A 26,458-nucleotide genomic window follows, 5' to 3' on the forward strand; every position below is an offset into this window, starting at 1 on the left:
GTGGTTGAATGGTGGTGGATCTCATAACTCTGGAGTGGAAATCGCATATCTAGATGGTGGCGTCGGTGTCGACTTGGATTCCACTGGAACCTCTTTGTCTGGACATTAGATTTCCTCGGAAATCCTTCCACGTATCGAGATCTCATCGAAACTCCTTCCACATCACGAGATCTAGCTAAAAAAGTTGTGGATCTGAAGGAGGAAATGTAGATCTAGCGTAAAAAAATCATAGATCCGGACCCAGATCTCATAGATATGTAGAAAAGAGTGTGTGGAAGCGGTGGCGATGGATGTCAGTCTGTCAGACATGAAGGGGGTGCTGATGATGTGGCATCGACGGTAGGAGGAAGATATTCTGATCATAATATTAGAAAACTGAAACATCCCGAAAATACGACCCATTTTTTTGTTTTAATATTACTAAAAAGTCACAACATCGAATGTCATATATAATAAGAACCACAGAATGAGTAACTCAAAAGTCATAGTAACTGTGTCAAAACAAAACTGTATCAATCATATCAAAATATCTGAATAAAACTCCCAGGATAAAACTGAAGCTGTGGTGTGTGCGATACCATCAACCCGAGCTCTTCCCTTTGCTAGCGGAAGTACCTGAAACCAAAAATGAAACTGTAAGCACGAAGCTTAGTGAGCCCCCCCCCCCCCCCAAACTACCACATACCATACAATAACATATAAACAATTATTGGGCCTTGCCCACTGCATCGGACCGAAGTACTGAAACTGCATCGGACCGAAGTCCGGAAACTGACTGGGACCCCGTCCCCTGCATCTGACCGAAGTCCGGAACTAACTGCATCGGACCGAAGTCCGGAACTGACTGGGACCTCGTACCCTGCATCGGACCGAAGTCCGGAAACTTACTGAACATAGCATAGCATAAACATATCAACTAACATGAACACACATACTGCATACTGCATCAGACCGAAGTCCGGAACACATAACACAAGGACATGCTTGAATCACGAAGACGTCAAGGACACTGAACTACTGCATCGTATCGAAGTCCGATACTACTACTAATTAGATGGGTCGGCATTGTGGCCGTAGACCTGTTCCTACTGGAAAGAAGAGTCACCTCGCAACGCTGGCTGCTGAGACGCTAGATCTGAAACTGTCTGACTGCTGCTCCGGAACTCCCCGGCTACAAGTCCCATAAACACTAAATCAAATACCGATACTAATCTCAGGGTAAAATGACTATTTACCCCTGGACAAGTCAACTTCCAGGTCAAAGTCAACTTTCAGTTGACCAGACTCGCCGAGTTGGCCCGCCAACTCGCCAAGTCCCCATCATCCATTCTAATCCTCTACTCGCTTCTACTCGTCGAGTTTGGCAAAGACTCGACGGGTTCTCTTCGATACTAACATCGAGTCTAATCTTCATCCGACTCGCCGAGTTGTATGAACAACTCGTCGAGTTTCGTTTCAACAGAAGAACACACCCAGTCTTTGACTCGCCGAGTCGTATGAACAACTCGTCGAGTCCAACTGCTTCCAGATCCAAGTCTTAACTCACCGAGTCCTTACTCTACTCACTGATTCACCCAAAACTCTCAAATCGGGGAAAAAACCGAGGACTCACGACTCGACTCGCCGAGTCCCAAGCATACCATTACCATACAGTCGTTTTTCTCGATTCCAATGCATCCAAATCATAGATCTGGGTGTCACACCCCCGAACCAGACGGCGGAAACGTCCGGGGGCTGTCGTGACTCAATTGAATACCATCACAATGAATATACATGAAACATAACATCATTCATCACCAACATTTGAATATTACAACTGATAGTGTTTACATTCATTACATTGTCTCAAATCATTACATTTCCAAAAATTAAATTGTTCGGTTCATACATAAATAAACTGCAACCGTCACTGAATATGTTTTCCTTTGGTTCACTGGTTCCCTGAGAATACAAGTATTTTGAAAAACGTCAACATATGAAATGTTGGTGAGTTCATAAGTAGTGTTTGAAATCCAATGTTTTGTATTGTTTGAAAACCACCAGAAAATCCGATATTTTCTGAAAAGAAAAGCTTTTGAAAATGTTGTGAAGATCCATAGGTATGCTTGTTTGTTTCTATACTTAAAAAAAATTTGTTCGTTAAGATTGTATGCATTTTGAATCTGTATGTATTGAAAAACCCTAGGAAAACCCGATGTTTTCCTAATTTCTTGTATTACATGAAGTTACATTGAAACCATTGCATAGCGTATAGTGTCAGTCCCAGGCGACGTTGGATTATTTTTGAGCATGATTAATTACTACAAACCCGCATTACACAAACGCCCAGTTTATAGCTATACTAACGATCCCGAAGGCGTCGTCCGTACTAATCACGTTATCCAATCACCCTGACTATGTGTAGTCCCACATCCGAAGAGAAAGAGGTCACGAAGACCCCGGTGACTCCATTAACCGGTTGGGGATAAAATGTACGAGGGGTCCCCGACCCGCCTCGCATAAAATGTAGACTTTACTAGCTATACCAAAGGACCCTTGGGGACCAGTAGTATACAAGCCATTGAAAGTCCATTTACGTTGTGTCGGATTGGTAAAACCCAACACTCCGTAAAAAAAATGTCTTCGGGCCTTAAGATCAGGTCATTGGGCTAGCTAGGCTCAACGAACAAGATTTTACACTTTTGGGGCCCAAAGATGGTGCGTAGACGTCTGTGCACACTCGCATGTATGATGAATTACCAAACGTTACTTGTATGAATCGTAGTATCGTAGTGTCGTAGTGTTAGTAGTTGTAGATTTCTATTGGTTCGAGACCGAGCCAATTCGTTTAACAACGACTTTTTGTATTGTAATGTATTGTATTTCGTCGATAGTCGTGGTACCATTGTTTGATCAAATTGTGTATATTGAATTAGCCTTGAAAATTTTCTGTTTTCAGCCCCTCATTGTTTGTAAAATTTACATTTTCAACCCTTTTATTAAATACTTCCCGGTTTGGTCCTTAAATTAATTTTCTTGACATTTTAACACCAAAAATTATTGAAATTAATATTTTTCAGCATATTTTTCATAGAAAACAGTTTAAGTCCCTGAAAATGCAGTTTTCTCGGTTTTAACCCTTCTTTTTCGCAACTTTGACAATTTTGGCCCAAATTGGAAAATTTTTGCAACTTTGGTCCTTTTTAAATTTAAAAAGCATTTTAAACCTTTGAAAAGGACTTGGATCACTTATGGTCCACTGTTTTACAGAAAATCACAGTTTTGGCCCTCCAAAACAGAAAAATTCGCATAATGGGCCTCATTGGGCCAAAAATGTCATTTTTAGCCCATTAAGCTTGGAATTTATGTTTTTAATCCCCTAAATGAGTATATTTTCAGAAATTGATTTATGGAAACTGTTTTGGCACACTTCATCCATCAGAATTCGTGATATGCCAATTTGGACCCTTAATTTTGTATTTTTCACATTTTAGGCCCAAAATTTGTGTTTTTAACCCAAAGAAAATTATTACTAAACCACTTAACCATTTTTCTTGAAACACTTTGTATTTAGAAATATATTTGAAGCTAAAATCATTTATCACAAGATATATCTCGGTTTTGAGGGGTTTTATGGCTAGATCCAACATTATAACACACAAATGCATACATATAAGCATGGAAATCATACAAGGCATACAAACACATATAGATCTACACTTTCACTTGTATTCCCCCCCCCCCCCACCCCCACAAAACTCATAAATACAGAAAATAGGGAGTATGAAGCTCACCTTGGGTGTGGTTTCGGTTTTTGGAAGAAAAGATGGAGGAAAACTTGATGATTTTTGGCCTTAGCACCTTTCCTTGGTAGATCTCGAGTTTGAGATGGTTCTAGGGTGCAAGATCACGATTTTTGCATAGATTAGGAAAGGATTTTGATAACAAAAGAATCTAAACCATAGATCCAAGTATAATCTTACCTTAGATGATGATTAACTTGCAAGATCCTCTTGAAAGTCCCTAATTTTCGAGATTTTTGGAGAGGGGAGGAAGGAGAGTTCTTGTGTAATCTAGAGAGAATTTGAGAGATTTTTGTGTGGGTGTATGGCCGAGAGTGAGAGAGATAGGAAGAAGAGATGTGATCTTGAAGTGATATGCATGGAAGAATGAGAAATAATGCATGGAAGTCCTATGGGTAATAGTGAGGTGGCATCCAAAGTCAACACTTCCATTTCTCTTTGGGTTTGGGCCTTGGGCCGAGAATGGGAAGAGAAAAAAAAAAGGATTTTTGGGCTTTTTGCCCTTAAGCCCAATATTTGAGGTAGTTTGGGTGTTCATTGGCCTTATAAAATAAAATTGTGATTTTTATGCTTTATTAAGCTAGGTTAGGTTAAATTATGGATCAAAGCTTGTGATTTATTTCATTCTAGGCCCAGTATGGCCCAAAATTTTGAGATAAATAAGTGTGGGTCCAATTAGAGCCCAATTAGGGTTCTAAGCCCATGATAGTCTATTTGGAAGCTTATTGGTCCACTTGGATCCAATAAGGAAGTTCTAGTCCAAGGTGTACCTAAACAAGAACTTTTAGGGTTTCCAATTGTTTGATGACTATTTGTAGTACTTGTATGAGGTATTTGATTGAAGTTTTTGATTCACTTTAACTTGAATGTATAGATTACATGACACAAAATTTCCAGTTGTGACACTGGGTTCCTAGGACTGATTTCACACGTAAAGTTTCTAAATTTACATTCATGCATGCTCATAATAAGCTAAAATGCCCAATAAGGAGCTAAAAGAGGAGATTTAGGTTTGGAATGGGTGCTTAGCCCAATAAAGGTGGCAACCTTGAGCTTAAGGAGTCCTGAAATGCTTAGATCTGAAACCCATTTGTCTTAACTACCCATAAATCGACCTCAAAGTCTAGAAAAGGCTCAAAAACCACACTAGCAAGCTTTTAAGGAGATCTACATGATGACAACCCAAGATTCGAGCTTTATGCCTTAATGGAAGCTGGAATGACACAATAAACTCAGATCTTCTTTGCTTCTCTTGAGAACCCCTCTTCTCTCTCCTTCTTCTAACTTCAAAATGCACCAAAATCCTCCACAAAATGAGAAATACTCTAAGAATGCTTAAAGGAAGGCTAGGGTTTAGTAAGGGACATTCTTAGGGTGATGTAGGCTGGTTTGGGGCGCACAATGATGTTTAAATAGGGTACAAACCCTTGAAATTAGGGTTTCATCCAGACTGGCAGACTCGCCGAGTCCAAGAATATGGACTCGTCGAGTAGCTAGCTTAAAACACGTGCATAACCCGTCTCTACTCGACGAGCTGGGCTACAGACTCGTCAAGTACCCCTCTAGAATTGAAAATTACTTTATTTAAATCACATACCAGAAATGGGGCGTTACAAAAACACACCATATCGGAGATACTATCGGTAGTGGAGACATCGTCACTGGTGGTGGTGGTGAAGTCGTCGTCATCGTTGGTGGCGATGGTGCAACTACCAATGAGAGTGATGGTGTTCATCAGATTGGTGGTTGAAGGATATAAATGAAGGTTTTTGCTCTAAATGTTGAAAGGGAAGAAGTTGAAGTTAATAGATCTTAGACCCATTGGGTAGTTGTTTGTTTATGAATTTAGACTAGAATTTGATGTAATTTACAATAATGCCATTCTTTTTTTTTTAAACAAGTGAGAGACAAAAATGTCCTTTAAAACATTTGTAAACATGTATGTGAGATATGACTAATATACATTTTAATTATAAGCTAAAAATGATGGTTCTTAATCTTTTTTGGTTCTTATTTGATTTCTCTCTCTCTCTCTCTCTCTCTCTCTCTCTCTCTATATATATATATATATATATATATATATATATATATATATATATATATATATATATATATATATATATATGGGATAGAGAATATACATTACAGCCCCACCTAAGTTTAGGTACTAAACCTCTAAAATATGTTGTTTTAACTTAGTAAATATACCCGGTTTGGTTTCACTTGGTAAATATACCATCCTCGATAACATTTATTTCTTTCATTATCGTTCTACCATTTTTGTTTTCTTTCCACCATTATCGTTTATTACTTCGCCCAAGTGAACATTACTTTTTCCATTGTCACGAAGGGCAAAGATAATCAATATTCTTGCTTCCTTATTAAAACCCTAAACCGTAAACCTAAACCTAAACCCTATTGTGTCGATCTTGAATTTACATCTTCAAATATCAATCATGAATCCACTAACCGTAATCTTTATATAGTAAAACTATGTATTTTCAAGAGGTTTAGTACCTAAGCTTAGGTGAAACTGTAATGTATATTCTCTTTTTCCATATATATATATATATATATATATATATATATATATATATATATATATATATATATATATATATATATATATATATATATATAGAGAGAGAGAGAGAGAGAGAGAGAGAGAGAGAGAGAGAGAGAGAGAGAGAGAGAGAGAGAGAATAATTTTATAAACTCGATGAAATTAATGTTAGTTTGAGTAGTTTTTTTTTTAAAAAAAAAAAACATTAGAATATGTTAATGAGTTTGAAGATGGTGTGGGTTTTGGATTAAATGCCAAAATTGCCAAACAGAAGAAACTAAAAGTGAGCCGCGTGAGTGAAACTGTGACGGCATACCAGCGTTTGGTCGGACTACTGGGCCAAAAGAGGGTCCCGGTAATTATGGATTTATGTTTCTTTTTCTATTGAGACATTATCACTTCTTTTTAATATCCATTTAATATACATAAAAAAATACTATCACTTTGACATGTTTTGAGTTGTGATTTGATAATTATATGAAAATAATTTCTATTATGATTATTGTAACCTTTATTTTCAATGATTTGTTATTTATTTATACCATATTATATGTATTTTATGAAATACCACCTTACTCTGAAATGACTTCAAATTTTTTGGTTTAACTTGTTATCCACATATCATGTAGGTAAATAGGAAGCCATTTCAAAAAGTCAGAAGTTATTTTAGAAAATCCTTGATATCATATAGGTTAATGAAAAATCATGCTAGTTTTAACACTGTTAAACAGAAAATATAAGGTCAATAATGGTCTTAGTGGAATTGTTTCTTTCAAAAATGGATGGCTTGCATTGACCGGGATAACATAATTAATGGTTAAACCGTAAAATGAAAGTAAAATACAATGGCTTTCATATTTATTGTCTTTTAAAGAGAGATAAATTATTTAGATATTTATGTCAACTTTTTTAGAAAGTTTAGCCACTATATTTATTTCGATCAATTAAAACCATCTGTTTTCTTTTTAAATCTACTACGACAATTATGACCCTAAAGCTAATATAACTTCTCATTAACTTACATAGCATAGTAATGGCACCATAGTCCATATATGCTTCCTAAAATAACACCTAACTTTTTAAAATAAAATGGTTTCTCACTTACCAATACCTAATATGATGTGTATAGTATGCTAAACTAACAAATAACAAGTTATTTCAAGATGAAAGATGCACATATGTATCAGATATCATATCATATAGATAATAAAAAAGCCATTAAACTTTAACAAATAGATGGCTTCCATCAACCAAAATAAAACAAAGATGATGACTTTTATGCATATTGCTCTAAAAATATCAACATTCACAATAAATGAAGAATAGCAACATAATTTATGAAAGCTAATAACAAGTTAAAATGGGTCCCACATGCACATTAGAATCTTTTGATCAACACAAACATGAGTTAACTTAGTACATGATGTACAAACAAACTCTCACTACTAAACCATCACAACAAACACACTAACCAAAATGAAAGTGCAAATCACATACAACAACAAACAACAACAAAGAACCCTAAATCTCAAGCTCTTTTCTTGTCTTTCAATGGTCCTCTTGGGATTCTACTCACAACCTTTGCATCAAACACTTTGTATTGTTTCTTAATCTCAATCATTGCTTTTTCTGCAAACGCATCCACTTGATCCTCGTACTTCTCGTATACAACAGGAATCGTATGTAGAAGCACAAATACTGTTTCCCAAAACAATAAATTCAAATGATTTTTTAAAATATACTCAATAAAATATAGCAATGTACTTGAGTAATTCCATTCATTTGTTTATTGTAGCATCCGAAAAAACAAATTTTTTGTAAAAAGTTGGAACTTCAGTCAAAAAGAAACACCCGCATATAAAGACATGTTTGCAAGTCATTGGCTAATTAATCTGCTTCAATCTTGAATTCAATTTGTTCATTTAGATGAAGATTTGGTTGGAAATATGATGTAATTGACATGGTTATGAGAATCAAAGAAGAGATATGAGCATTACTTATATAGAACAATGTCAAGAAATTGCACCAACTCCCAACAATGGAGAGAACCCAGAGTCCAGCAACAACCTGTCCCAACAGTATGAAATTAACAATCAAGTTAGCATAGAAAGAGGGAAGAGGGAGTAAAACTAAAGGCATGAAGATGAAATCAAACAACATACACCAAGAAACTTCTTTAAATCCCTTCCAGATGCAATGTTCCTAAGCGTGTCAAGACCCTGATTCAGTTCATTCCTTAATCCAGCAGCAATCTGAAGAAACTTGTCTTCAGGAATTCGAACTTCAGGGATGCGTGGAGGAGATCTGTAGCTTAATCAGTCAGTAAATGACCCTCAAAACATGATAATCTAATCAATAAAAAGCTTACTTGTTGATGAACTTAGAAGCATTGGACCACAGGAAAAGAACTGCAAATGCAAGGATCAAAAAATGGCAAACCAAAGTAAGCAGATGGTACTCCAGCAATTCAAAGAACACCCACACCGCAGTTGCTCCACCAAGTACACTGGCTGAAATTTTCTTGTTCCTCCATAAGAACACATCAGCAGCTGCATAAAATCATCACAAAACAAGAAATTATGAGAATAGAGTAAGCAGTAACTAAGTTTTGTGTTTGAAATTAAAGTTAGTCTATCAAAACAGGAGTAGAAACGGATAATTTCCTCTTAACATAGCAACAATTGACAGAAAATCATGAAATCAAGCCAACTTATGAAAGCAAAAACTTAAATAGTTACTAACTAACTATTTCTACTTACGTTTTCCACCACCGAAAACCTTGTGAACCGGTTTCTCCCTACCAAACAATCGGTAGATCTTCGACTTCATCGAAGAAGTCGGCGACGGAACATCATGATGCTTCTTCTTCAACTCATCATCGTGCTTCTTCTTCTTCTTCTCCGAATCAGAATCCGACGACGAAGAATCGTCTCGCTGAATCTTCTCTGTTATCTTATCCATAAACGACTCACCTTTCTGCTCGATTTCGTCTCCGTACTCCGCCATATCGCTCAAAACCTCTAATTCAGAACCCTAACTGTTGAATCGATTGATTTTTCAGCAGCAACAAATGTTACACACAGTAACTACACACAGTGAATATAGCTATGGAGATGATTTTGCCCAAATTGGTAACAGGTGGATGCGTGAGGGATTATATACGTGTACGAACTTCGAGAACAGAGTACCCGAGGCTGAGGCTCGATAAAAATAAAAATATTTGAAAAATATGTAACGCCGTTACTTGCCGTCAAGTATTTACTTTTTTTCTTTTTTGATTAATTATTAATATTATAATCGTGTTTTTCCTATAATTGTGTTTTTTTTTTGTAAATCATTTTTTTTTTCCGAAAAGGACCTTATATTTATATTTATATTTTATAATGAATTAAAAATCTTTAAAATTAAATCCATTTTTTAAAAACGGCACTTAAACCCAAATCCCAATTAATATTTTGAAGTTGTATATATGGTTTTGTTGAACTTTGGTCTCAAATAAACAAAAATGTATGTCGTGGACTCGTGGTGATCTTATTCTATTTTTTTAATAGAAAATAAGTATTGACATATATATTGGTTGATTTATATTTTAAATAAAACATTATTATTTTATTGAGTTAATTTCAAGCAATAATTAATATATTGGTTCGTTTTAAAAAAACAGCACAGAAAATAGTTATTTTTCCAGTTAGATGCTAACCATGAAGTTATGTTCTAATTTTGCATTTTTAGTAAGTTGATATGTTGGTTTTTAAAATTGACGTCTCTTTTAAAAATGTATTAAAATATAATATTATTGTTTGAATTAATCGTTGTTTTATATAGAAAATATTTGGGTATGTGGCTTTCGTGTCAATGGGAAAACATAAACCTAAGACCATAGGAAGGAAGGTGGGTTCACGTACTTTATGAGACTATGACGACCGTAGGGCATTCACAACGTGTCTTGATCTGGACCGTTGATTGGAATTGTGGAAGATCATTCAAATTTAGGTCTTCTCTATGGACGGTTGATATTTGATAAGCAGCTTTTAATGGACTTTGATGCATCACTAGGGGTCCACCATGAATCTTCATAGTCGGCAACAACATTTTCCTGCCACGTTATGTTTTGGAAACAATTTAAAATCCAATACCTTGTTTTTTTTGTTAATTGTATATGAATATGTAAGCCTAAAATGTATATGAATATGTAAGCCTAAAAGGAATTTTTAAAAGGGATTTTTATTATTTCGTTTTTTTAAAAAGTCTAATCAATCATTTTTTTTTTTAATTTTTAAATATTTAATATCTTTATTATTATATTATTAGTTCTATTCTTAATCACTTAATATCTACATAATTATTTTCTTTATTATTAGTTATATATATATATATATATATATATATATATATATATATATATATATATATATATATATATATGATCATTTAAGAATTCATAGTTTAATGAGAACCCGAGAACCGAAGGTGGAACGTTGGAAAAAAAAAGACGGTGGAGATGCAACGTGACGACAAAACATATAACTGAATCATTTACTCAATTTCTCCAAATAAAAAAATATATTACTTCCACAATCAATAACTACAAAACTTGGTTTGCAAGATTTAGTGAAGAATATGTTTCACCGAGGCTTTTTCATCAAACACTTAGAAAACAAACATTTAAGAAAATCAAACCACAATAGCTGGAAAATGTCCACTACATATAGCCTCTACCGAAAGGCAATCCAACGGAATTCTTCCATAGCAACAACATGATTAAAACACCACCTGGTGAAGATTGTAAATGTTTTGCCTACATGTGATCATAAATGCTGTCATAACTGTAATATAAGAAAGCTAAAAATAAATTTATATATCTTTTACCTTTAAATGTGAGTTTATTTCACTTTGACTTCTTGAACATAAACCTGAAGCATGAGCTGGCCTAAATATCAATTCCAATAGAGGAAATAGCATAATCGACTCTAAATATACAAAAAAAAAGGGTCGAAATACAACAAAATATTGCATCGATGAAAAATGAACAAAAATTAAAATCACCGTTGTGCTTCTCCCATGTGGCTGAAGCATGAGCTGGCCTCAAGTTGTATTGTTCACCTAGAATCCTAGTCTTCATCCATCGATAGATAGACAATTTCACCAAAAGAAAACCCAATAGCTAAATAAACCATAAATAACTTCTGAATTTTAAATCACCTGACATCTATAACATTTCCGCCGGTGTTTTCAAGAAGTTGGGAAGTCATTTCCTTTTCCTTTTCATTATAGTTTGTCAAAAAAATCGATAAAAATTATATCATTCTTTAAACAAATATTCGTCATTTTTATAGGCAAAAACCATTGAGATCTCAAACATCACGAGACCAATCCAAACCGAACAAATAAAACAAAGACAACAGCTCACAACCGGTGCACCCAATGAACAACCCAACGTGGTGGCTCAAGAACCGGTGCACCCACCATAACCCATGTCAAGTTCAAGGTCAATGCGGATCAATTCAATAACTAATGTAGGAAAACCATTGCTTATTTTTGTTTCTGTGTTGATTGTTGCGTATGCATCAAAGAATATGTATAGGTATTTTAAATAGGACATTGTAATTTGTGAAAATATAAGTATGATAATAAGGTGTTGTAGATTTAATCATGGTAAGTAACCATAAGTGTTCATAAATAAAAGGGTTAAATACATGAAACATCAACCTACTTTCATTTACTTGTTTATTACTTTATTATAGCATTTTATGAAACATCCCAAAAACACGGTCTGAAAATTTCGTTTAATTTAATAACAAAAACCATAGTCGATAAACCTCATATAAAAATCATAAGCAATGTATCTCAAAATATTATAACATGTAACGACCGAAAAATTCCAACCAATTTAAACTTTTCAAAAACAACCCGATTTCATTAAATTATTACAAAAAGGTTTTCAATATAATTAATTTAGAGTATTCCCAGAATCACATCACTACATAAACATGAGGAGCGGTACGATCACGCCTTCGCCTTGCCACGGTCTCCTGAAGAACCTGAAAAACATTAAACCACAACTGTAAGCCCGAAAGCTTAGTGAGATATCCCCAAAATACCAACCACATATACCATACACGCATAACATGCCATATCATATCCGATCACAGAACAGCCATGTACTTCGGGTCTATTGTGTGACTGGTCCGCCGCACCGGCCAACAGTCCACCCGGTCCACCCTCCGAGTCTAGCCATATACATCGAGTCAGCAGTGTGATTGGTCCGCCTGCACCGGGCCTTCAGTCGGCCTGGTCCACTCTCCGAGCCTCGGCACGTCTGGTCCGCCCTCTTGGGGCCTACAGCCTATTCGGACCGCTCGCTGGGCCTTCGGGACAACCGGTCCGCCCTGGGTATCTTGGCCTACAGCATAAAGCAGGACCCGCCTCAACCCAACCCCAGTCCAACAACCATGTGCACATAAATATACAATCATATATCAATTCACAATCAACAAGCCGATCTAACAGATCACATAACATATCATCATCCTAACCAGGATACCAACCTAACCGGTCACTAGCATAGCATCACCCTACATATTAGGATACAGACCTCAACCAGGTCTCTAACATATACCATCCTAGCTACCAGGATGCAAACATATCAAGCAATAACATAACACAAATACCCGGATCTCAATCCGATAAAGGGCCGGCCTTGGTGCCTTAGACCCTGTTGATATAGTAAGGATAACTCACCTTGCACTGCCGAAACTCTGAACTGAAGAAGCAGATTCCCGAATCACCGCCTCACCGAAAATCCTGAACTAGCCAACATAGCACAATCATTAGGCTAAGCACAATACTCTTTCAAGGGTAAATTGACCATTTTACCCTTAACTCAATCCGACCCAACACTAGGTAAGCTCCCAAGCCCACCAATGGCCCAAAGTCCAAAAGTCTGAAGCAAAGCCCACTATTGGCCCAATTTACTAAATTGGGCCCACCTCACCAAATGGGCCTAGACCCATGATCCATAACAACCAATGGGTCCACAATACTCTATCCATAATGTCCAGTCACGGCCCAAAATCCAGCAGCCCAATAATAGCCCAATCCCTAAGGCCCAAAATGAAAAACCCAACAGAGGGAGTACGTTGGGCGTACCCTCCCTGGTACGCTGGGCGTACACGCTGATTTGCAACTGGGGATCGGGGCGCTGACCCGCTACGCGGGGCGTAACTTCGCTGCACATTAAGTCCTCATAACTTCTTAATGGCTTAAGCTCTTAAGCCCAAACTTCAGATCCTTAGGCCAAATATGCCTAAGATTCATAAAGTCTCAAACTTTATCACTTGGGACGTCCATAAAGCTCTTAATCCAAGGTCTTAATCCATTAAGACCTACATATCTCACACATGGAACATCCACACCCCTTGGGACCTCATTTTTCTCACTCAAGACCTCTCCAAAGGTCTGAAAGGACAGATAATCTCGACCAACTCAAAACATGCATCAAGATGAGGACTTTTGGGACTAGAATGATGTCAAGACTTCACAACACTTAGATCTATGCAATATAATTGACAAGCAAGAAGCTTTATACCTCAGATAGGCTCCAAAGGATGATATCTTTCCAGATCTACAAGCTCCAGCCACGCCACTCCTTCTTTGACAACTTACACTTTCTTCTTCTAGCCTCTCCTTTGCCAAAATAAGCTTTTCAAGGCCAAACACACCCAAACATGGAGGTGGAACGGCTATCTAGGGTTTCTGAGGTTAAGAGAGAGCTTATGGAGGCTAGGGTATGAACCAACATGTTCCTTATATAGTGGCTGACCCTAATTTTAGGGTTTTAGAACTCTGAGAGTATGCTGGGCGTACCTCTAGTACGCTGGGCGTACTCAACCTTGCACCCGCGTCCACTTACGCCCTTACGCTGGGCGTACTCAGCGTGTCCCCTAAATTTCATATTTAGCCCTCTTTTTCCACTTTTCCCACAAGATGACCAAAATACCTTTCCTCTTAAATCCCAGGGACTCACAATTAGGTACTCTTAGGAACGGGGCGTTACATAACAACTGTCAATTATATCAGAGTATAAACATCCTAGGCTGAACAAATGGTGTGTGCACTGCAATCTTCTCGAGCTCCTCTTTTGAAAACTGAGTACCTGAAACCAAAACTGAAAATTGTAAGCACAAAGCTTAGTGAGCTCCCCTAAACTACCACATACCATACAATAACATATAAAGCACATATTGGGCCTTGCCCACTGCATCGGACCGAAGTCCGGAACTAACTAGGGCCTTGCCCTCTGCATCAGACTGAAGTCTGGAACTGACTAGGGCCTTGCCCACTGCATCAGACCGAAGTCTGGAACTAACTAGGGCCTTGCCCACTGCATCGGATCAAAGTCCGGAACTAACTAGGGCCTTTCCCTCTACATCGGAGCGAAGTCTGGAACTGACTGAACATAGCATAACATAATCATAACATATAATAACACATATACTGCATACTGCATCGGACCGCAGTCCGGAACACATACCACGTAGACATGCCTGAATCACAAAGACATTAAGCATACTGAACTACTTTTCGGGACCACCCCAGCATCGGACCGCGGTCCGGAACTACTACTATCTAAATGGGCCGAAATTGTGGCCGTATACCCGTTCCTACTGGAAGGAAACTCACCTCACACTGCTGAAGTCCCGCTGACAGAACCATAGCTGCTCGATGATAGATTCCCGATCTGTCAATATCAAAATAACACCTAATTAATAATGGGGTTCTAAAACATATTCATAAATCCATGCTTGGGGTAAAAGACTACTTTACCCCGTAACTTAGCTTGACTCAAGCCCAAGGCCCAATCCAAAGGCCCAAAAGTCTAATAATGGACCAAGGCCCAACTATGGCCCAATTTTCCAAAATTGAGCCCACGCCTCTACATGGACTTCCCTTAAGGCCCTATTGTTCAGTCTAGTCCAACATGTCTCATTCTAAGGGTCCAATATCATACAACCATCTAGGCCCAAACTATGGCCCAATTTTCCAAATTAGGCCTAATCCTTCATATGGGCCTTACCCTAAAGCCCAACTAATTACTCTAGTCCATTTGATTATTCTTGGATGACCCATTAATAAACCAATTACCAAAGCCCAATCGAAAGGCCCAACTCAAGGCCCAAGTGAAACTAGGGTTTCACATAAAATGACGATTAGGGTTAAGTGTTTCTTACTTAACCTATTAAGGACTTAATCCATTAAGTCCTTTACTCTACTAGATAAATGATATGGAGAAATTGGGCTTAATACACAATCAAATCTCAACGGCCCAATAGTGGGTCCAATAAGTCTAAGGCCCAATTACTCACAATTAGGGTTTTTCACCCAAACATGGCCCAATAGGCCCAAAACTAATCCTTAAGCCCATTAGGGTTTCACATAGAATGATGATTAGGGCTAAGTTTCCTACTTAACCCAATAAGGACTTAATCCTGTAAGGATTTAATCCATTAAGTCCAATACCGCTTAGATGAATCTTTGCCAATGATTATTATTTAATATCTCAAGTTATTAAACAATTCCCGCGTGTCCCGGTTAATTCCCCAAATTAGGGTTTTATTGGAATTAGGGTTTTATTGGCATTAGGGTTTTCCAACCCAAATACAAGCCCATTTATCAATTTGTCAGGCTTTTTGGTCAATTAGGGCTTTGTTGGGCCTCTTAGGCCCACTAGAATATCATTAAGCCCATTAGGGTTTTATTTGGGTCAAATAGGGTCCATTAGGGCTTACAAGGCCCATTAGGGTTTCAAGCACCCCAAACGAATCAAATTCAACGAGGCAAGCACACCGCCACCCGACACGGCGGTCGGTGGCGGCAGCCACCACCCTAAGGTGGTAGTTTTCAATTTCTTTCAATTATTCGATTTTTTATAATTTACAATGAAGATAAAAAAATAAACACACACTACACTAAATAAACACACACACACAACCACCCTTGCGGTGGTCGGCGGTGGCATGTGGCGGCAGCCACCACCCTATGGTGGTGGTGATGCCTTTTTCGGGAATTCCAGCCATACACACATACACTCACCAACTGCAACACACCCATCTTCACATATTTTGCTCGGAAAGAGAAGCCAACCACCCACCTGGCGGTGTATGGCGGCAGCAACAACAACTCTTGCGATAACAACCACTACCTCACGGTGGTGGCAGCGGTTCTGTTGATTCTCAGCCAAGAAACACACGCCCATACCACTAAAACTCGTACATCAATCTTCGAATACGCACCAGCCCCGGCCACTCCTGCGATGGTGTGAAGCAGACGAGCAGAAAACGACGAAATATTCATCGGGATCCCACAGCATCGCAGCTCCGGGCAGAAGCAGAGAAGGAGAGGAAGAATACAGTAGGGAGGTGGTTGTCCGACATCCAAACACCAGCAACGACTAGGCTATCTCGGACCTCCACTGCTCGCAACTAGATGTCGACTTCACATCTCACCCTTCGCCGTTCACAGCGCAGAAACCTGGTCTCGGTGGTCCTTGTCGCTCACAGCATCGCCGGTAGTGGATAGCGACTTTGTCAGATCGGAAAAGAACGAGGAGAGGGAGATGGCGGCTACTTCATTCATGGCGGCTAGAACCTTTAGGTTTAGGGTTTGACATGGTGAGGGTGGCGGGTTATATCCCTGACCACTTTAAATCTTTTGCAAAATTACAACTCTGGTCCCTCCAGCTCTAATTTAATTCGAATTAGATCAATATTTTACCTTTTTAACCCATGCCATCTAAAATATTTACAGTTAAACTGTATATGTTACCATTTAGGCCCTAAGCCTCCAAAATCTCTTCACATTAAGTCCCAAAAGATTACCAAGTAGTCCTAGCCCTTATAGTTATTTACAGAACCAATCCAAAACTTACATGTTTAGCCCCCGACTTCTAATATTGTAACAATTAACTTCTCGAGACCAACTCTTATTATAAAATTATTGATTTTAGGGCTACTATCCATTCCTCAAATTTATCTATTTATTCATTTAATAAACGGGGTGTTATATTTTACTTTCATTTCTTCTTATTAAATAAAATGTTGCAATTAACTAATTAATTGCTTTATGCATCAATTGAAAGAGATAAAAAGGGAGAAAACCTACAAAGAGAAAGCCATAAGTTGCAGAATGTTTTTAAAGTTCACAAAGTTAAGAAACCTAAGTTTATTACTTTATTACCCTTTTGAATCCAAATATGTATGTACAATAGACATGAAAAGACGATTTTATACAAAGAAATTAACATATTTACCAAAGAGTATCATGGTTTAGTAGAGGCCTTGCAAACAGGGCACTAGTTCTTTAACTGCAGTCATTGGTTTAAACACACAGCATGGTAACCATGATTGCATCCCATTCTTCCTATTTCATCTCTTGCTATAAACTCCTCCTGATAGAAATAGCAACATACTTTCATTCATTTGTTTATTATAACATTATACTCTCATTTTTTTCCTATTACATCGTTATACATTGAAAGATATTCAAATTAGGTAGATTTTACAAAGTATAAAAGCTAAATGATGTAAATAGAAGATTTTCAAGAAGCATCACCTGACAGATGCAACATTTTTTTCTTTTTCATTTTGCCTTTCCCTTCCTCTATTTCTAGTTCTTTCTCACTTTTCTCCATAGCTCATTCATGAAATACCAATCAAGTAGTTTTATCAAATAGTTTTAGATAACATAATAAAAAACTGAAGTTTGAAACACCTTGTTCATGGTAGTGTCTTGACACTCTTCAATGCAATATCCCAATTCTATCTTTAAAAATCCATACCATGCAAATTGTAAAGCATGTAAGAAGTTGATGGAATGAGAAATTTTGTAGTTGAGTATTTGTATTTCATATCGTGGTCATGTGTTTATGACACAAAGATACAAATTCAAAACAGAAAAACAAAAACAAAGCTTGGCCAAATTCAAACTTTGACATCATTAAAACCATCAGTAGAAATCTGAAACCTAGCTTCAGCTTCAGCTAAACACAGGGAAGTAATCACTTTACAAATCCATTCTTCCCCCTTTCCTTTCCTCAAAGCCAACCTCTCACATGTCATAATTTTTTTTCTTAATTTCCATTAATCAGAAAAAAAGGAAAAAAAAAAACACCAATCACATACCTTGTTGTAGAAGCATGAGCCATGATGTTACCACCAATTAGTTTAATTTGAGGCTCTGCAAATATGGTTGAACCATCTACTTGGGCCACAACTTGATTAGTGATCACGACAGCTACACGAAACTAATAAACAACATTTATAACAAATAGTTTAGCATCCAAACATATCATTTATAATTGCTATATAAAGTATTGTTTCCTCATCTGCCAACTTCTGAAGGGTTCTCAAGAACTTTGCAAGATGAATCTCTCTGGCTGATAGTTCACCTCTTCCAGAGAAATCGGCTTTGTAAGTCAAACAATCGAGGTAAGTCCAAATTGCGGAAGAAAAAGTCAAAAATTTAAGGTTTATATACCTGGTTGAGGTGTTCCATCGCCACCAAAGGTGATGAAGCCCTATCCATCGCTCCAAATCCCGTTCGAAGTCCTGTAACGGAAAGAGGGCAATAGGTAAAAAATGCAGATGAAAAAGGAATACAAATCAGTGAAGTCTAAAATCAGGGCTCAGATTGGTCATGATTTCCGCAAAAAATTAGGACTTATATTTGGTTATGGGGTGGGGGAAGGTGTGTCGTGATGAGATTACTGGAAAACTTAGGGTTCTTAGAAACCTGCGATGTGGTAGATCATCTGCTGGATTAACGTCGCTATGTTTGGGAGAATTATTAGTCGAACCTGATGCAATTACCACCTGTAACAAAGAAAACACACATCTGAACTTGAGTTCGTGAGGAAATGAAATATTAAAACGTAAATTGGAGTTATTAGAACATACGGTGGGGGAAGGTGGGTCGTGATGAGATTGGTGATAGTAATGGGGGTGAGACAGCGGTTTGGAGGAGTGTATGAGGAAGAAGCAACCAACCTCCGGTCGGAAGAAGACAGAATGCTATGGAGAGGCGGTGATCATGGTTGCTTGAGTAACCTCGATGCTGTCACAACTAGGAATTTTGTGTCTTGTAATCACTATATTCAAGTAAATGTTGAATCAAGAACTTAAGAGCATGTGTGATATTTATTATTATGACATCAAAAACTTCAATCAAATACATCATACAAATACTACAAATAGTCATTAAACAATTGGAAACCCTAGAAGTTCTTGTTTAGGTCCATTTTGGACTAGGACTTCCTTATTGGACCCAAATGGACCAATAAGCTTCCAATTTGACTATCATGGGCTTAGAACCCTAATTGGGCTCTAATTGGACCCATAATCATTTATTTTAACATTTTGGGTTATTTTGGACCTAGAATGAAATGAATTAAAAGCTTTGATCCATGAATAACCTAAACTAATCCAACAAAATGTAAAAATCATATTATATTTTTTTTAGATTAAAACTCACCCAACTTAACTTACACATGGGCTTGTGGGCATTAAAGCCCAATACCCTCTTTTTCCTTCCATATTTTCGGCCCAAAACAAGCCCAAGAGGAAGGGTTGACCTTGTGAGTGACACCTCACAATTAACCAAAGGACTTCCATGCAAGGAGACTCATACTTCCATGAACCATCCTTTCATGCTTCTCTCTTCTTTTCCTTCTCTCCCTCGCGGCCGAATCCCAAACACACACACAAACATTTCACTCATCATTTCTCTCAAGGAACTCTCTCTATTCCTCTCCTAAATTTCGAAGATCCAAGAGTATTACAAGGAGAATTCTTCCCAAAAATCATCATCTAGGTAAGTTGAAACTTGGATCCACACTTTAGACTTCTTTTTATATCCAAAAATCTCTTCTTAACTCATATGAAAGCATAATCTTGTGTATTAGAACCCCTCAAACTCGAGATCTTCAAGGAAAGGGTGCTAAGGCCAAAAATCACCAAGTTTTCTTCCATCTTTTCTTCAAAAACCGAAACTACACCCTAAGGTGAGCTTCATACCCCTATTTTTCTGTTTTATAAGTTTTCTGTGGGGGGGGGGGGGGGGGGGGGAATACAAGTGAAAGTGTAGATCTATATGTGTTTTGTATGCCTTGTATGATTTCTATGCTTATATGTGTGTTTTTGTGTGTTTATAATGTTGGATCTAGCCATAAACCCCTAAAAATCGAGATATACTTTATGTTAAATGATACTAGCATCAAATATATTTCTACATACAAAGTGTTCCAAGAAAAATAGCTAAATGGCTTAATAACATTTTCCTTGGGCTAAAAACTCAATTTTTGGACATAAAATGTTAAAAATATAAAGTTAAAGGGCCCAAAATGTAATATTTCGAATTCTGATGGGTGAGATGAATCAAAACAGTTTCCATAATGTATTTTCTGAAAATATATTTTTTTGGAAGGTTAAGAACATAAATTAAAGCTTAATGGGCTAAAAATGACATTTTCGGCCCAATAGGGCCCAATATGCGAAATTTTCTGTTTTGAAGGGCCAAAACTGTGTTTTTCTGTAAAACAGTGGACTACAAGTGTTCCAAGTCCCTTTCTAAGGTTTAAAATGCTTTTCAAATTTAAAAAGGACCAAAGTTGCAAAAATTTTCCAAATTGGGCCAAAATTGTAAAAACTGCGAAAAAGAGGGGTTACAACCGAGAAAACTGTATTTTCAGGGACTAAAACTGTTTTTAACTAAAAATGTGCTGAAAAGTATCAATTCCAATAAGTTTTGATGTTAAAATGCCAAAAAAAATAGTTTAAGGACTAAACCGGAAATTTATTTATGCAAAGGGTTGAAAAAGTAAACTTACAAAATAAAGAGGGGCTGAAAACAGAAAATTTTCAAGGCTAATTCAATACACCCATCGTGATAAAATATTGGTACCGCGACTACCGACGAAATACAATACACAACAATACCAAAAATCGTTGTTAAACGAATAACAACCCGAAACTACTAACACGATGATACCTCGATTCACACAAGTAACATTTGGGAATTTAATACACACGTGAGAGTGCACAGACGTCTACGCACCATCTTTGGGCCCGAAAGTGTAAAATCTTGTTAGTTGGGCCTAGCTAGCCCGATGACCTGATCTTTAGGCCCGAAGACTTCAACCTTACGAGTTGTTGAGTCTTACATGACCCAACACAACGTAAAAGGACTTTCAATGGCCTTTATTACTATTGGTCCCCAAGGGTCCTTTGGTACGGCTAGTAAAGTTGGTTATTCAAATGCGAATCGGGTCAAGGACCCTTCGTACTCTTTTTTTTATCCCCAACCGGCTAACGGAGTTACCGAGGTCTTCATGCCCTCTTTCTCTTCGGATGTGGGACTACAAGAAGTCAGGGCGGTTGGATTACGTGAATAATACGGACGACGCCTACGGGATCGTTAGTATAAGTTGTGAACTGGCCGTTTGTGTAACGCGTGTTTATAACAATTCACTACGCGCAATAATCCGACGTCGTCTGGAATCAATGACTTCACACTACGCGATGGTTCTACAACTACATGGAATTCAAAGTATTAGGAAAACATCGGGTTTTCCTAGGGTTATACAATACATACAGTTTCGAAAATTACACTAGCATAATGAACATTTTTATTACAACTATAGAAACAAACAAGCATACTTATGGATCTTTACAAACTTTTTCAGAAACTCTTTTCAGAAAATATCAGATTTTCTGGTGGTTTTCAAAATAATACAACACGTTGCTTTTCAAATACCGCTTATGAACTCACCACCATTTCATATGTTGACGTTTTTCAAAATACTTGTATTCTTAGGTAACAAGTGAGCTAAAGGAAATGTACTCAGTGATGGCTTGCAGTTTGTTTATTTATGAATCGGACAATTTGTTTTTGGGAATGTAACGTTAAAACAATGTACTCAATGTAAACTTTATCGGTTGTATTATATTAATGCATGGTGACGAATGATGTTATGTTTCATATATAGTCAATGTTATGGTATTCAATTAAGTCACGACAGCCCTCGGACGTTTCCGCCGTCTGGTTCGGGGGTGTGACAGGTTGGTATCAGAGCTTTGTTTATAGTGAACTAGCATATTTAGCCACACATTGATATGCAAATATAAACCAAAAAGAGGGACTAACATAACTCTGAACAAAACGAGTAAATAAAACACCCTTGCTTGCATTAGGAATAAGAACATAACGCCGAACCAAACAAAATAATGCTAGTATCTCGGTTAATTCATAACTGTTCTTAGTGGTACCAAGGAGTGGATGTAGCCTGATCAACTACACTCTCTCCAAAGTATGACTAACACACGTCCTGATGAGATCGGGATAGCTAGGGAACCTAAAACTATACCCTTCTAGCAGCAAAAAGAGAACGTCTATTTACTATATATCGTAGTCGTGAGGGTGACAATAGTTTATACTTTCCCCCAGTCGTCATGGAGGGAGAGCAGCTGGGTATTCAGTTCCATCAAGTCCTAGTGGCTCACGGGATGCTTGAAGATGAACCAGAAGGGAATCCAGAGGAAGCACACGACGTCGGACCTGACGAATACATAGACACTGACTACGAATTTGGAGAGACCGACGACGACGTCGAGGAAGGCCAAGACGGGGATACGAACCATATCCCTCCGTGTGAGAACGAGGCGCCACCAGACCACCCCGCTCCACCAGTGAACCCCCCAAGGGAGAACCGTTCCCCCGAGGCTGAGATCGCTGCACTGCGACAACAGCTGTATGCTATGGAAGCTCGGGCAGTGCGAGCTGAGCATGAGAGGGATGAGGTTATTGGAGACATGACGGAGATGGCTCAGTTACTAGCGCAACATTTCGGCATATGACCCCGCCGCTACGTAGGACGCAGCTCATCGCGGTTAGGGATAGACTTACTTTAGTAGATCGATAGGAACTATGCTATGTACCCCGACTCTATGTTTAAGTGACTACACTACTCATAGAGCCGTTATGCTGTCAAATTAGGGTCACTCATGTATTCTCTTACGAGCAAAATTTTCTTGTATCAAATGCGGATAATATTAATAAACTTTTATGTGCTTTGTTATGATATTGCAAATTGCTATGTGTTGAGAAATTATGATTTAATGTCCAAGGGAAGTAGTGTTCCAGTTCGTACCATGCACCTAGTCAGTAGGATCACAACCTCACGGAAACCACATACACTCAACATCTTTCCGTTTCGTGACAGAAAGATGCCTCTCCGACCTACTCGCGGAAACCCAGGACCAACTCCACCTGAAGTTGACTCAGCCGCGTTCCAGGCAGCTGTGTCTGCTGCGGTCACTACAGCGATCGCACAAATTCATCAAGGGAACAATGGAGGAGTCAATGGACAAGGAGCCGGAAGTTCGAACAATGGAATGAATCAAGGACCCACCAAAACATGTACCTACAAGGACTTCACAAACGCCAAACCACGAACTTTTAACGGCACTGGAGGGGTGATCACTCTGAAGCGATGGATCGAAAAGGTGGAGTCGGTATTCGAGATATGCGATTTCCCTGAGCAGATGAAGGTGAAGTTCGCGGCCTTCACTTTTGTGGACCAAGCACTCACTTGGTGGAACGGACACGTGGAAGCCATGACGCTCCCTGTAGCCAACTCTATGCCGTGGGCAGAGATGAAAGAAATGTTAATGGTTGAGTACTGCCCACGAGGTGAAATACAGAAGATGGAGCAAGAGCTATGGAACCTCACTGTGCAGAATGCGAATATCGATGCCTACATATTGAGATTTAGTGAACTATCTCTGCTGTGCCCGGGTATGATCACCTCGGAAGGAAAGAAGATTGAGCGATTCATCTGGGGACTAACACCACCCATTCAAGGAAACGTGATAGCTGCAAACCCAGAAACATTTGACAGTGCGAAGAGATTGGCGAAGAAGTTGTATGACCATAACACCAAGAAGGGTGAGAAGCCAGCGGAGACTGAGGGCAAAAAGGAAGGTGATGGAAAGAAAGGGAAGAACAACAAGAGGAAGGGGCGTCAGGGCCCCGAAACCTCTAAAAAGCAGCAGATAGTGGCGGTTAATGCTGCCACTGCACCGGTTCCAGCCATACCACATGCTCCAGCCTCAGCTGCTTCAAATGCTTCAAAACCTTATTCCGGTAATCTTCCCAAGTGTAACAAGTGCGGTTTCCATCACCATGGAGAATACAAGGAGTTTCAGTGCACCAGTTGCAATCGAAGGGGACACACTGCGAGGTACTACAGGACTTACCCTCCCTAGAACCAAAATCAGGGAAACAACAACAACCATCGCAACAACAACAACACCAATGCCGGTGGCAATAATGCAGGGCCTAGCCACACCTGCTTCGGGTGTGGGAGGACTGGGCACTTCCGCCGATACTGCCCCAACAACAACAATCCCGGGAACAGAGGAACAGGAAGGATGCTGACCATGGGCCAAGGAGAGGCGGTTCAGGACCCCGCAGTTGTGACCGGTATGTTTCTCCTAAACCACACTTATGCATGCATCTTATTTGACACCGGAGCGGAGCGAAGTTTCGTAAGCGAGAAGTTTAAACATTTATTAAAACAACAACCCCAAAAGCTAAATGAAACCTATACGGTGGAAATGGCCAATGGGAAAACCGAATCCACTGGGGAAATCTACATCGGATGTACCCTAACCCTTAACCAACACGTCTTTCGAATAGACCTAATGCCAGTATCAATTAGGAGTTTCGATGTGATCATCGGCATGGATTGGTTAAGCCCCCACCATGCTGAAATTATGTGCCACGAGAAGGTCGTTCGTCTTCGTCTCCCAAATCACGAAACCCTAGTAATTTACGGAGACAAACCCAGCATGAACCTTTGCCTCATCTCGTGCATTAAGGCACAAAAGCACCTACGAAAGGAGGATTCGGCATTTCTGGCTCACATAGTGGATAAAACCAAGGAAGAGACTAACATTCAAGATATTCCAGTAGCGTGTGAATTTCCAGACGTGTTTCCTGAGGATCTTCCGGGAGTACCCCCAGAGAGACAGGTTGAGTTTCGAATCGACCTCGTTCCAGGAGCAACTCCCCTCGCTAAATCACCCTATCGGCTGGCCCCTGCTAAAATGCAGGAATTGTCCAGCCAACTCAGTGAGCTTCTGGACAAGGGATTTATCCGATCTAGTTACTCGCCATGGGGAGCTCCAGTGCTCTTTGTCAAAAAGAAGGACGAATCTTTTAGAATGTGCATCGATTACAGAGAGTTAAATAAACTCACTGTTAAAAACCGCTACCCACTCCCACGAATCGATGATCTATTCGACCAGCTCCAAGGAGCTAGTTATTTTTCAAAAATAGATCTACGGTCCGGATACCACCAACTCAAAGTCCGGGAAGAGGATATTCCAAAAACCGCTTTCCGAACCCGCTACGGACATTATGAATTCGTCGTAATGCCCTTCGGTCTAACAAATGCACCTGCCGCATTTATGGACCTAATGAATCGAATCTGTCGACCGTTCCTCGACAACTTTGTCATTGTTTTTATCGATGGCATCCTCGTCTATTCTCGAAGCAAAGAAGAGCATGGCCAACATCTCCGACAAGTCCTAGAAACTCTGCGATTGGAAAAGCTTTACGCCAAACTCTCCACGTGTGAGTTCTGGCTCCGGAGTGTGAACTTCCTAGGCCATGTAGTTAGCCAAGATGGAATTCATGTGGATCCCTCTAAGGTCAAGGCTGTTGAAGGATGGGCAACCCCGACGACGCCCACAGAAATTCGTCAGTTCTTAGGCCTAGCGGGCTACTATAGGAGATTCATTAAAAACTTCTCTAAGATCGCCAAGCCACTTACCTCGCTTACGCAAAAGGGCGTACCATTCAGATGGACAGACAAACAAGAGATTGTGTTTCGAACCTTGAAGCAAGCTCTCTGTAGCGCTCCTGTACTATCTCTACCTGAAGGAACGGAAGATTTTGTAGTCTACTGTGACGCGTCAAATCAGGGCTTAGGTTGCGTTCTCATGCAACGTGGAAGGGTGATAGCATACGCGTCCCGCCAACTAAAGACGCACGAAGT

General features: G+C 38.9%; 1 protein-coding gene across 1 annotated transcript; it reads right to left on the minus strand.

Annotated features, from left to right (window-relative positions):
- Positions 1 to 7,698: 7,698 nt before the first annotated feature.
- On the minus strand, positions 7,699 to 9,485 carry LOC111892805 (reticulon-like protein B1). Its single transcript, XM_023888847.3, has 5 exons — positions 9,105 to 9,485; positions 8,714 to 8,894; positions 8,508 to 8,649; positions 8,343 to 8,412; positions 7,699 to 8,043 (listed from the first exon to the last, which is right to left on the minus strand). Exons 1-5 carry the CDS (start codon positions 9,349 to 9,351, stop codon positions 7,874 to 7,876), a joined length of 810 nt encoding a protein of 269 aa, XP_023744615.1. The 5' UTR covers positions 9,352 to 9,485; the 3' UTR covers positions 7,699 to 7,873.
- Positions 9,486 to 26,458: the final 16,973 nt, after the last annotated feature.

Source organism: Lactuca sativa, chromosome 3 (genome assembly GCF_002870075.4).
Source record: "Lactuca sativa cultivar Salinas chromosome 3, Lsat_Salinas_v11, whole genome shotgun sequence".
Taxonomy (NCBI): domain Eukaryota; kingdom Viridiplantae; phylum Streptophyta; class Magnoliopsida; order Asterales; family Asteraceae; genus Lactuca; species Lactuca sativa.

Bases quoted from the DNA above. Each gene is read 5' to 3' on its own strand.
- LOC111892805 (XM_023888847.3), bottom strand. From the start codon at position 9,351: ATGGCGGAGTACGGAGACGAAATCGAGCAGAAAGGTGAGTCGTTTATG. The intron at 8,650-8,713 runs GTAAGCTTTTTA...ATTAAGCTACAG, and splicing joins GCTTCTAAGTTCATCAACAA to ATCTCCTCCACGCATCCCTG. The intron at 8,044-8,342 runs GTAATGCTCATA...TTTGGGAAACAG, and splicing joins CTTGACATTGTTCTATATAA to TATTTGTGCTTCTACATACG.